At 35.7% G+C, this 13468-nt stretch overlaps 1 protein-coding gene across 1 annotated transcript in view; it reads left to right on the top strand.

Moving 5' to 3' along the window:
- ZC3H6 (zinc finger CCCH-type containing 6) overlaps positions 1–13468 on the top strand; it is a 62511-nt gene that overhangs the window by 37171 nt on the left and 11872 nt on the right. The window contains exons 5-9 of the mRNA XM_032243678.1: positions 884–1017; positions 5599–5715; positions 6347–6458; positions 11684–11793; positions 12581–12834. Coding sequence (XP_032099569.1) covers positions 884–1017; positions 5599–5715; positions 6347–6458; positions 11684–11793; positions 12581–12834 — 727 coding nt within the window. The remainder of the gene's footprint in view (positions 1–883; positions 1018–5598; positions 5716–6346; positions 6459–11683; positions 11794–12580; positions 12835–13468) is intronic.

The following is a 13468-nucleotide window of genomic DNA, read 5'->3' as shown; positions in this document are numbered from 1 at the left end:
AAATATTAACGTAGGCTTTAGCTGAAGTAAAGGGAAAGGAATTTTTCTACACATATGTTGTTGCACTGAGCAAGTTTGCTCCTGTAGTCTAGATGTTGTGGTATCAGGGATCATCCCACTTGGAGAATAAGGGTAATGTAGAGAAGTCTTGCTCATCCTTTCCCACCTGGGGCTTTTCTTTTCAAGCCGCTACTTGTTTGTCCTCTTAAAGAACTGAGTATTGGCCAGGCCAAGTTGTTCACATCTAAAGTCCCAGCTACTCAGGAAGCTGAGGAGGGAGGATTGCTTCAGCCCAGCCAGGAGTTTGAGGTTACAGCGAGCTATGATCTCATCACTGTACTCCAGCCTGGGTGATAGAGTGAGACCCTGTCTCTAAAAAGAAAAACATGATTTTTGTAATTTGGGTATCTTTTTACATACTTTTAAATGCCAAGTTTTTCAAAATAAAAAAAAAGTATAATTTTTCCTGGAGATATTTGTGTATATATCTACTCAAAATTATCAGTGGAAATTTGATTTGCTATTAATTAACCACTGATATCTACAGTGTCTTCCTTAAATAGGAATATAATATTTGATTCTCTTAAAAATAAAAAGTCTTGTTAATGATCTTATGATAAGGAAAATTAAAAAGAATAAAACCTGATTTTGCTTCTTTAGCCATGTGGATCCTGGTTCCTTGCCTTCCTATGTTGCTAACGTCCCTTAAGAAACAGTACCAAGGAGATGTATTAAGATTTAATTTGTTTTCATTGAATCTAGAAGGAAAAAAAAGAATGCACTGTATCTTATAGACTATTAAAATATGCTGTTCCTTATAAACTAATAAATTGACAGGTATGCTGTTTTTCTTTTAAATTTAAGTACGTTTTAACTTTTCTAGGTATTGAACAGAGGGTTAAAAGTTTTAATGTTGGTCGTGGACGTGGCTTGCCGAAGAAAATCAAACGAAAAGACCGTGGGGGAAGAACCAATAAAGGGCCTAATGTTTTTTCAGTATCGGATGACTTTCAAGAGGTACTGAGAATTTAGATATAAGGAAGGAGAAGCTTTTTCATCTTTTAATTGATTTGGTGGCAAAGCATTGTGATTTTAATCATTCATTACTAGTAAATGAAAAATTACCAGCTCAGATAAAATGAGGCATCTGTAACCTCCAAAAAATAGTTGTTTATTAGTTGTGATACTAGTATAGAAGTACAAATTTAGGTGACTTTGAAATAAAATTGATGTGTTTGAAAGAACCTCAAAATAAAGTTGATAAGTTTGAAAGTAAAAATATATCCTCTATTAGTCTTCTTTTGTGCTTTTCTTTTCTAAGAGTCATCTTCCCCAGATGCAATTGGCAATAAAATGTTAATAGCTCAATAAGTAGCGGGGACAAAAAGGGAGGCAGTGGTAAATTAACTTGCTTGTTAGAGTTGAAAGCATTAAAGAGAAGAAAGGGGGATATAAGTGGTTGGAAAGGCGAACTTATATATATTACATGTGGTAGATATTCAATAAATTTATGTTAAATTGAATTGAACGCCGAACACGAACATTTTAACCTTGTGGCGACTCCCTAAATTACAGAGATCCAATTCCTGTATTCTACTGCTGTTTCAGTAAGATTTGATTGAATTATAGAGGCAAAGGTTTGTCATTAAATGCTGCAGCTTTGGCCAGATGCAGTGGCTAATGCCTGTAATCCCAGCACTTTGGGAGGCCGAGTTGGGCAGATCACTTGAGGTCAGGAGTTCAAGACCAGCCTAGCCAACATGGAGAAACCACGTCTCTACAAAAATACAAAAATTTGCCCGGCATGGTGGTGCATGTCTGTAGTTCCAGGTACTTCAGAGGCTGAGGCAGAAGAATCGCTTGAACCCAGTAGGCGGAGGTTGCAGTGAGCCGAGATATGGCTCCACTATACTCCAGCCTGGGTGACAGAGTGAGATTCCATCTCAAAAAATAATAATAATAAAAATAAAGCTGCAACTTTGAGTGAGAGCTAAGTATATAGCTAAGCTGCATACTATAATTTGAAAAGACGTGGTTTTCTGATCTCTCAGTTTAAAGATAATGGGCAGAGATTTCTTAATATGCACTCCTTAGTATGCTGTTTAAGGAGATGTTAACAGGTGTGACTTAAAGAAGTTAGGCCCAAATAAATTTGCAAAACCCAGCATATGCCATCTGCTTTTGGAGATTCTCTGTTAACATTAATGTAGTAAAGCTTCTAAACAGCTTAGGCAAAAAGAAGCCTATTTTACTTTGTTTATCCCATCATTGACTCAACCACAAACTATTTTTTCCCTACACACCTACTGACATTCACTGAGCCACTCACTGTTCCATGGAACAACAGCTTTGGAATTATTATAGTTACTATTTTAGAATTTTGGGGTGACTAAAAACCTACCCTGTCATCTTCTTAGATGTAGACCTTTAGAATATGCTGATTTTCGTAACCCAGACTAGTACAAATGCTTTCTAAGTAGGCCTGCTCCTATACCCAGTTCTTATATCCTATACCTTCAAAAAATTAGCTTCCAGGAAAGTGTGACTTTCAGCAAGTCATACCTGTCTCTGGGCCTCAGTTTGCTTAATCTGCAAAATGAAGGCATAGTATTAAGGGTCCCTTCAAGTACAACATTTAGATGTCTGTAGACCTGGGCTATACCTAAAAGATAACCATGTAACAGAAAAATTGAGATAAAAATACATTATTAATCATGTCAGTTTATTGGCTATCATGAGAGACATTTCTTACGATTCCAGAAGCAACTAGGAGTGCACCAGAGTCCAAGGAAGCAGTTGATGTTCAGGAATAGTCTGTAGGTGGCCCATCCAGAATAGCGTGAACATGCAGGCCAGAGTGGCCAACATAGATCCATCTCCATCCTAGGCCTTTCAGAGACTATGAGAGTCTCCAAAGCCAAATCAGTTCAGGAGTACCTTCAGATTCATCATAATTTTTTTTGAAAAATCAAGAGTTGTCACAGAAGGAAGCAAACTTTCACTGAATTTTAAAGGCTACTTCATTTTATTGGCCATAATACTCTTAAATTATTTTAGTGTTTACCTATTACAGTTTTTGTAATAAATACTCTTTTCCTGGTAGATCCTTACGTTTCCTCTACCTGATACATATATTAATATATTATGCCCTTGCCTCTATCAATATATCTTCTAAAGTAAATTTTAAAACAAGCAAGTACAGAAGGGTAGCTTGGTTTTTTCTCCCTCCATCCTTGTAATGAAAAGAATATAGAGTTGCAAGTCACAGTTCCTGGGTTCTGTCAGTCTGGCAGCTCACCATGTGACCTTTGGCAAGGCACTGTCTTCTCTAATCATTCATTTTCATGTTTGTCCAATGAGGATGATGAACTACATTACTTCCATGGTTCTTCTAGCTCCTATATTACTAGAGATTTTATGGGTAGAAAACATTTGTGAGTCTTCTTTAGGCTCAAACTTAAAAGGTTTATCTTCTAGGCACTAATTTTGCCCTAAAAATTTATTTGTTAAAAGTGCTTTAGATTTTCTATAGTACCTTGATTATAGTCAGGTTTCCCATAGCTGTGGACACTGTGATACTTTGTACTCATTTAAATGAAACTAAACTAAAAAACAAAACACCTCTCCCCCTGCAATCCTCTATTAAATACCTCCCCCCCTACAATTCTCTATTAAAACAGTGAAACATTATTTGAAAGTAATGTATACAGAAAGATTAAGTTATTAATAAAACACAAGTACAACTTGCATTTTTCAGCGGGGGGGGGTGTGTGATTACCTAACTCTTTTACTTATTAATTTCAGAATTATATTCGTCAGGTTGGCTCATTGATTTTGCATAATGCACTCTCTTTGGCTGTTTTATTTTATTTTGTAACAGCCACGATTCCTTGTACAGAACGCCTATGTGAGCTGGTCATTATATCCGCTTATTCTAAACAAATCTGTAAACATAAAAAATGTTTGTGAATCAAATTTGTATAGATTTGAGACACTTTAAATAATTCTATCAGAGTATATTATAACTAATTTCATTGTGTTTTCCTGGGGTAAATTAGGCATATTATATTTTTTAATGAACATCTAGGATTATCTGTTTACTTGGTATTCTTGTACCTTTTTCAGAATTCTTACAGTAAAATGTGGTTTTAGCTGTGAGTGCTGAGGATCAGATTTCAATGTAGACATCTATTGCCTCAATATTTGCTGTGAGGCAAGTTCCTGTTTTCATTGAACTTTATGCTCCATCTTTTAGCAAATTAAGAGAAAAGGGAAAATAAATCAGAAGAGTAAATAGTCATTGAACTCCCATGTTGTATAGGGCACAATGCATGCCAGGTGCTTGAAAAATGATGTTGATTTTTTTAGAGTTGATGAATATAACTCATTTCATTTAGCATGGCTAAGCCTCATACTGTCTTGTTACTCAATCTTATACTTAAAGCAGAAGTTGAGTAGGGGACTCAGAAGAAGTAAGGAAAACAAGTAGGGCTATGAGATTTCTTTTCCTTAAATTTTCTTAATTCTTTTCTTAACTTTTAAAATTTAAAAGTTAAAGGTAATACATGCTCCCTGTTTATTTGCCCTTTTTTTTCCCTCTAAAGAAAGTACAAAACAACCATACGCACATAAAATCTCTAATCCCGCCATACAGAGACGTACACTGTAAAATATGGGGGTATATTCTTTTTGTCATTTTTTTGCCTCTATTATTGTAGGATTGGGATCAACTTTTTACTTCATAAAATATTGTAAACTTTTTTTTTAGACAGTCTCACTCTGTCGCCCAGGCTAGAGTGTAGTGGTGTGATCTCAGCTCACCGCAGCCTCAGTCTCCTGAGTTGCCAGGATTACAGAGGCATGTGCCACCATGCCCAGCTAATTTTTTGTATTTTCAGTGGAGACAGGGTTTCACTATGTTGGCCAGGCTGATCTCAGATTCCGGGCTTCAAGTGATCCCAAAGTATTGGGATTACAGACGTGAGCCACCATGCCTGACTTGTAAACATTTTTTATGATTCAAAGTTGTTGATTTTTTAATGATTGCATAATATTCTACCACCAAAATGTTTTTGATGAGTCTTCTAGTTTTAGATGTGTGTAGAGTGTTTCTAGTTTTGCTGTTTGTTTTACTGTGTCAGTATTTCTGCAGTAATTGATTGTAAGAATAAATCTTAGTGTGTCTCCCTGATAATTCTTTCAGAATAATCCGGAAAAATACAAAATTGTGTGTCAAACAATATGAATATTTTAAAGTCTTTTATAACATGCCTATCAATAATATATGAGTGCATATTTTATTGTACCTTTGCCCAAATTGAGAATTATTGTGCATTTTCAACCTTTTTTATAATTTTATTTTAAAATAATTATGTATCTGCATTAAAATAGAAAGAAATAGGCTTTTTTGCAACCACTGGTAGTATAAGTAGATTACCAGATGCATATCTCTCTCCAAATAAATGAATAGCATCAGAATGTTTAATCTTGATCACTTTTTATAGTCAATATGTACTTTTTCCAGATCAACTTAATTATACATTTTAAAACCTATTAATATTTCATATTTTGCATTCAAATGAAATTTTTTTCTTGCAGTATAGTAAACCAGGGAAAAAATGGAAGGTTATGACTCAGGAATTTATTAATCAGCACACAGTGGAACACAAAGGAAAACAGATCTGTAAATACTTCCTGGAAGGGAGATGTATTAAGGTAAATTTATAGGGGTATCATAAATCATTTTAACTTCCAAAATAATCTGTAAAATTAAAGTCTTTTGGGGGATGGCTAGTTTTTTTCTCCTCTCAATGTGGTTGTAATAAAACTGGGTCTTTAAAATGTATCTTGTATGGAAATACTGTACATTAAAGCTCATTTAATTATGTTCTGGGACAGTAACATAATTTGTTGAAATCAGATTTTATTTAAAAGACACATAATGCTATGTGGCAAGTACTGTTGAAAGTACAACTAATATTAAATGATTTAATCTTACAGTGACCTACAAAGTAGTTAATGTTATTATCTCCATTTTTTTCATGGCACTAAGAGCTTAAGTAAGTACCCATGGTAGCTCAACTGGAAATGGTGAGTGCTGGTTGAATTCAGACAGTATCCTCTGAGGTCTGGCTCACTGTGCTGTCTCAGTGCACATAGCTACATCCACTGTCTTGGGCAGGAATTCTAAGGGCTCATTTGAGTTATTATTTGTTCATTATTAAAGACTGCAGGTAATGATCATAATTTTACCATGAGACACCATGGAGAAAATTCAGTTGTTGTTTCTTTGTTTCTCTTTGTTTCTTATCTTTTTTCTTTCTCTTTTTTTTCTTTTTATGAATAGGGAGATCAGTGTAAATTTGATCATGATGCAGAGTTGGAGAAAAGAAAAGAGATCTGCAAATTTTATTTACAAGGATATTGTACCAAAGGAGAGAACTGCATTTATATGCATAATATCCTTTATTTAAAATCTATGTTAAACAAAATGTGGGGATTTTAAAGCATCATTCAGGTTTTAAAAAATAATAAATACACCCTGGAAAACCTAGCCTGGTTTTAAACTTAACACATTACACAAACCCAGTCTAGTCAGAATTTGTACTTCAAAAGAGCAAACTGACTTTTATTCTTTGGGGAAATGAGATAACTGCCCTTTGGAAAAAATTCTGTGAAGTGAAGGTACTTTATATTTCATATAATCAGCTTAAAGTATTTCAAGAGAATGTGCTTCCTGAAGGAGTAGTTGGCAAAATACTTATTCCGTAATTATTTTACTTAAGTTCATGAATAATAAATTATCATTGTGAAAATTATAAAAGTCTTATCAAATCTTCCACTCAATGACAAATGCTGTATATTCTTCTCCACTCTCCCTTGGGAAATACATGCATTTGAATAGTGTTCCTGCTCCTACCCAAATTGGAATTTCACTATATATAGTGTTCTGTCCTTTTTTAAAAAAATGTATTCTGCAATTTTTCATGTTAATTTCCCCTCAAATATCTATCAGGTTCCTCACTACCACTTATTACTAATGAAGTTTTCCCCCATGGAATTGAAACTATCAGAAACAAAATGTTTATATATATGGATTTTTTTCTGGACTTCGTGTTTGGCTCCATAGATTTGTTCACCCTCATGTCAGTGTTGCTTTGCTGTGATTATTTCTGCCACAACAGCACACTGTGATATTTGGTAGATTTTCACGTTTATTTTTCCAGATAGATTTTTTAAATTCTGATGGCATGTTCAAAAAATGTGAAAAAAAGAAAGTGAATAAAATGGAAAATGAAAAATGCCTGTTATCACAGATCTAAATGTTAGAAAATTGAACTATGCAATTACCAGAGGAATACATGATGAATTCCTTTATAACTCAGGAGAACAGAAAAATTTCCTGTGTCTCAAAATCCAGAGGGAAAAAGGAAATAGTTTGAAATTTTGACTCCATGAAAAAGCTTACAGTTGCAGAACAAATACATATAACATGAGCTAAACAAAAAGATAATAAAGCGGGAAAGATTATGTGTAATTTATATCACTTAGGAAGAGGTAATACCCTTAATATATTAGTTTCTAAACATTGAGAAGAAAAATGAGGCAAGAGATACAGATAATTCCGGAAAGGGAAATGTAGATAGTCCCAAAACATATAGAAAGATGTTCAATATTCCTAATAAGTGAATGTAATTTAAGTTACATTGAGATAACATTTGCAGCTGTGTCAGGTTTGCAAAAATAAAAAAAACCATGACAGCAAAGTTTGTTAGTAAGGATGTGAGAAAATAGATACATTCATACCTTGTTGCTGGCAATGTCAAAATGGTGCATTTCTGTGGAGGAGAGCTTGGCAGTATCTGGCAAAATTACACATGCATTTACCCTTTAACCCAGCAATCTCATGTTTTGCCAATTCTTACCAATAGACCTGGGCAGTGATTACTGATGGCTTCTAAAATCATGAGGTGAAAAATTAATTAGTAATTTTACAATTGATGGATGAAGTTGACAACATCTGAAAGAACTGATCAGTCTTAACATCACTAAAAAGAAACAACCAGATATTAAATGCCTTTTTTTTTTTTTTTTGAGACGGAGTTTCGCTCTTGTTACCCAGGCTGGAGTGCAATGGCGCGACCTCGGCTCACCGCAACCTCCGCCTCCTGGGTTCAGGCAATTCTCCTGCCTCAACCTCCTGAGTAGCTGGGATTACAGGCACGCGCCACCATGCCCAGCTAATGTTTTTTGTATTTTTAGTAGAGATGGGGTTTCACTGTGTTGACCAGGATGGCCTCGATCTCTTGACCTCATGATCCACCCGCCTCGGCCTCCCAAAGTGCTGGGATTACAGGCTTGAGCCACCGCGCCCGGCCTAAATGCCTTTTGTTATGATACAGTAGAGAGTATTCAAATACCATCTATAAAAATTAACAATTAAAATTAAAATATTAAAATTAACAAATAATACAAAAATAAAAGGGAAAGGGGAACTTCTCCAGATCAATAAAAGTAACTTGAGAGGTATATTAATTAGTTTCAATTTGTGAATCATCTTTGTGTCCTGATCTGAATAAAGGAATTATAAAAACGTTTTTTAAAAGTCTGGAAAATTTGTATATTGACTGGGTACTAGTTGAAATTAACACATTAATTTTGTCAGGTTGATAATGAAGTCGTGATTGGTAAGAAAAAGTATTCCTGGCCAGACATGGCAGCTCACATTTGTAATCCTAACACTGGGACGCCGAAGTGAGAGGATTGCTTGAGGCCAGGATTTCGAGACCATACTGGGTAATATAGTGAGACACCCCTCCCACCCCCATCTCTGTAAAAACTAATTTTAAGAGGAAAGGGTTCAGCTACAGTGACTCATGCCTGTAATCCCAGCACTTTGGGAGGCCAAGGCGGGTGGATCACCTGAGGTCAGGAGTTTGAGACCTGCCTGGCCAACATGGTGAAACCCCATCTCTACTAAAAATACAAAAATAAGCTGGGTGTGGTGGTGTGTGCCTGTAATCCCAGCTACTTGGGAGGCTGAGGCAGGAGAATCACTTGAACCTGGGAGATGGAGGTTGCAGTGAGCTAAGATGGTGCCACTGCACTCCAGCCTGGGGGACAGAGCAAGACTCCATCTCAAAAACAAAACAAAAAAAAGGAAAGAAACAGTATCCCTTATCTGTTCAAAATAGGTATGGAAATATTTACAGCAAATGATGAAAGTTGTTGAACCTATGAGGTCAGCATGAGAGGGAGTTCATTTTATTATTCTCTCTGCTTTGGTATGGTGAATAACCTTCAAACAAACTTGAAAAACAATCCTACGTAATGTCATCCTATAGAGATAACCATGTTTACGGTATGGCATAAAGCCTTTCAGACTTTTTCTATGCTATGGTATGTATGTATGAATGGATATGTATATGTTTATACACATAATTTTTTACATAAATCTATAATGATTGTGAATATTGTACTTTTAAATTTAACATTTACATTAATTCATATGGACTGTATTTTAATATACTATGTGTTATAGGGACCTAATTTTTTTTCCAGATGATTAACTCATTGTCTCATCTTTACTGATTTAAAATTGCATTTTTTCCAGACCCTAAATTCTCATTTTTACACAGTTCTGCTTCCATACTACTATTATCTATTGTGTTATTTGATTATTCCCCTCTGTAAGAATATGTTTGATATTTGGTAAGGCATATATGCCTTCCTTCTTTATAAAAAATGTTGTAATATTCTCAGGTGAGAAGTGATTTGGCAAATAAAAATAAAAACAAGATGTTGTAATAAATTTGTCCTATTCAAGAAAAATAATTTTTTTTGGATTTGACATATTTCTTTAGAAGACAAATACTTTATTGAATTCTGTATCCGAAAGCTTTCAGTCTATTCTTAACGGAGTTTTTGTTACATAGTCATGCTGTTTGTAAATAATAATTTTACTTCGTTTACAATATTTATACCTTTAATTTTAATTGTATTGGCTACATTTTCAGAAATACTAAATAGTAGCGATTGTGGCAGACATAAACATGTTTTAATGATAATGCCTTTTTGTTTTAGCTTGTGGCTGCAGGTTTAAAGTAGGTTTTTAACAATCAAAGTATACTTTTACTAAGAGGATTTTAAATCTAAAAAGAATTTTGAATTTTATCGTTTTCCTTTTGCATCTGCCAAAATGATCATAGGATTTTTTTTGACCTCATCAGTGTTTACAGTAATAAATTTCCTAAACACATTCGGCTGTTCCCTGAACACAAACCACCTGAGAGTGGTATATTTTTCACTATACTTCTAGATTTAGTATTTTCTTTACAACTTTTTCTCCAAAATCTTAAGATTAGTCTGTAGTTTATTACTGGAATATTTGCCTTTAACATAACATATTAAGCCTCTTAATTTTCTTTGTAAATATAAGTCTTTTTTTTTTTTTTTGAGACGGAGTTTCACTCTTGTTACCCAGGCTGGAGTGCAGTGGCACGATCTCGGCTCACCGCAACCTCCGCCTCCTGGGTTCAGGTAATTCTCCTGCCTCAGCCTCCTGAGTAGCTGGGATTACAGGCACGTGCCACCATGCCCAGCTAATTTTTTGTATTTTTAGTAGAGACAGGGTTTCACCATGTTGACCAGGATGGTCTCGATCTCTTGACCTCGTGATCCACCCGCCTCGGCCTCCCAAAGTGCTGGGATTACAGGCTTGAGCTACTGCGCCCGGCAGTTTTTTTTTTTTTTTTCTTTTTTAAGACAGGGTTTCACTATGTTGGTCAGGCTGGTCTTGAACTCCCGACCTCAGGTGATTTCGCCCGCCTTGGCCTCCAAAGTGCTTGGATTACAGGCGTGAGCCACCACGCCCGGCCTATAAATGTAAGCTCTTGCTACAAAATTTACATACTATTTTATTTCATTGTGGAAAGTAACAGAGCTTATATAATTAAAATATAATAGTGTTTGCTATAGTAGTTATAAATGGTTTTTTTTGTTTGTTTGTTTGTTTTTTCCATTAAAAAGTAGCTTTCAAGGCCGGGTGACGTGGCTCATGCCTGTAATCCTAGCACCTTGAGAGGCCAAGGTGGGCGGATCATTTGAGGTCAGGAGTTTGAGATCAGCCTGACCAAAAAGGTGAAACCCCATCTCTACTAAAAATACAAAAAAAATTAGGCATGGTGGCCCCTGCCTGTAATCCCAGCTACTTGGGAGGCTGAATCACTTGAACCCGGGAAGCGGAGATTGCAGTGAGCCCAGATTGTGCCACTGCAATCCAGCCTAGGTGACAGAGCTAGACTCTGTCTCAAAAAAAAAAGTGGTTTTTTAGTTTTAATAGAGAAAAAAGCTGTTTGAATGTTTTTGTATAATTATCTAACCTTAATAGAATAAAAAATAAGCTGATGTGATTACAGTAGATTCAGTATTATGTATTATAATACAGCCTTATTAATTCAGCAGAATTATGGTTGTGTGTGTGTGTGTGTATTAAGAGCACTTAACCTGAGTTCTACTACCTTAACTAAATTTTAAGTATACAATACAGTATTGTTGACTAGAGGTACAATGTTATATAGCAGATCTCTAGAAGTTAACCATTTTGCCTAACGGTTGTGGGTTTTGGTTTAAAAAAAATTAGAACTTGATTTTACTTGGTGTTTTCCTTAATATTTTCATTTACATGAATTTCCATGCAAATTCTATCATAGTGGAGCAAAATGTTACCAGGGGGACAACTGTAAATTTTCCCATGATGATCTGACTAAAGAAACAAAGAAACTTTTGGACAAAGTGAGTAATATTTTTGTACCTTGATTAGATCTCTCCACAAATACATTTGACTTGAATCACATTTTATAAATCACATTTTATGAAACTGCTGAGAAATTGAAGGTTTGTTTTATATTTTATTCTATTAGAGCAATATTCTTTACCTTTTTGAACTTCATTCTGTTTATAAAAAATGAAGAGTTAGCTTCTCCAAACGATTTCAACTGTTTTTTCTTTCTCTCTTTCTCACTTTTTCTTTCTTTCTTTCTCTTTCTCTCTTTCTGTCTTTCTCTGTCTCTTTTTTGCTTGCTTTTTCTTCTTTCTCTTTTTCTTTCTTTCACTCTCCTTTTTTTTTCTATTCTTTTTTTTTTTTTTTTTGGCGGGTTTTCCTTTTTTTGGCCGGCTAAGTTTTGTTGGGGCATCTTTGCTCCGCTTTCTTCCTTCCCCGCTCCATGCCACCACCACCCCCTCCCCCCCTCCTCCGCCCCCCGCCCTGTGCATCCCACCCTGGCTCCGGGGCCATCCTCCCACCTCAATCTCCTGAGGCAGGCATTACCGTGCCCAGTTAATGTTTGCATTTTGGGTAGAGACAGAGGTATCTCCATGTTGCTCAGGCTGGTCTCTTGAACTCAAGCGGTTCACCTGCCTCAGCCTTCCAAAGTGTCGCGATTATAGGTGTGAGCCACTGTGACCAGGCCATTTCAACTTTAATGTAATTTTTCCTACTAATAAAACTTAAGTCTTCCTAGTTTTAAATGTGAGGAAAAGAGCTCGCTTTGAAATAGTAATCTTTGCCAATTATTTTTAGGTGTTGAATACTGATGAAGAACTCATAAATGAAGATGAAAGAGAATTAGAGGAACTTAGAAAGCGTGGCATAACTCCTCTTCCCAAACCACCTCCAGGGGTTGGGCTTCTGCCAACCCCTCCAGAGCATTTTCCCTTTTCTGATCCTGAAGACGATTTTCAGACAGATTTCTCTGATGATTTTAGGAAAATTCCATCTCTTTTTGAAATAGTTGTAAAACCTACTGTGGATTTAGCACATAAAATTGGGAGGAAGTAAGTGAAAACTTTCAAAATGACATCAAAATTTTTTTCCTGAAAACTATCATTAAGAAATTAAGACATATTACAAGCTAATCATGTAATTAAACTTGGGTAGAGATAGTACATATCGGGCATGCAATGCAGATGGCTGCTTCCCCCTTTGTTTTCCATTCCCACCCTCTGCTACTTGCCGTCAGTGCTTTCCCATATGGAATCCTTATATGGATTCTGAAACCTCTCAGCATAGTAATCCTGAAGGACCCTGCCTGGTGGGTGGATTTGACATTCTCGATTATGAGGCTGCACTGTCATTGATAATGCCCTTCAGATTGTGGGAAATAGGCCTCCACATATTTGGTTCTTTGTGAAGAGCAATTCCTTCGGCTATTCGAGGAAGACCTCTGGATCCAGATTTTCATTTTCTAACACCACCATTCCAGCCCACCTGTCCCCTAGGGTCTGTGCATCTGGGCCCTAAGTCACATCGTAGAGTATTTGTTTAGCCCTGACAACTCAGGAAAGCAAGGAGGTCTCAGCCAATGAGAAGCAAGAAATTTGTAGCAAATACCACAATTCATTTGAACCATTAAAAGTATTTCTACTAATGTCAAGAAGATAAATATGTCCACTATTTTGCTAATATTAC

Source organism: Sapajus apella, unplaced genomic scaffold (genome assembly GCF_009761245.1).
Source record: "Sapajus apella isolate SASKATOON/1434 unplaced genomic scaffold, GSC_monkey_1.0 scaffold52, whole genome shotgun sequence".
NCBI classification, from domain to species: Eukaryota; Metazoa; Chordata; class Mammalia; order Primates; family Cebidae; genus Sapajus; species Sapajus apella.
This window is presented reverse-complemented; position numbering and strand designations above follow the sequence as displayed.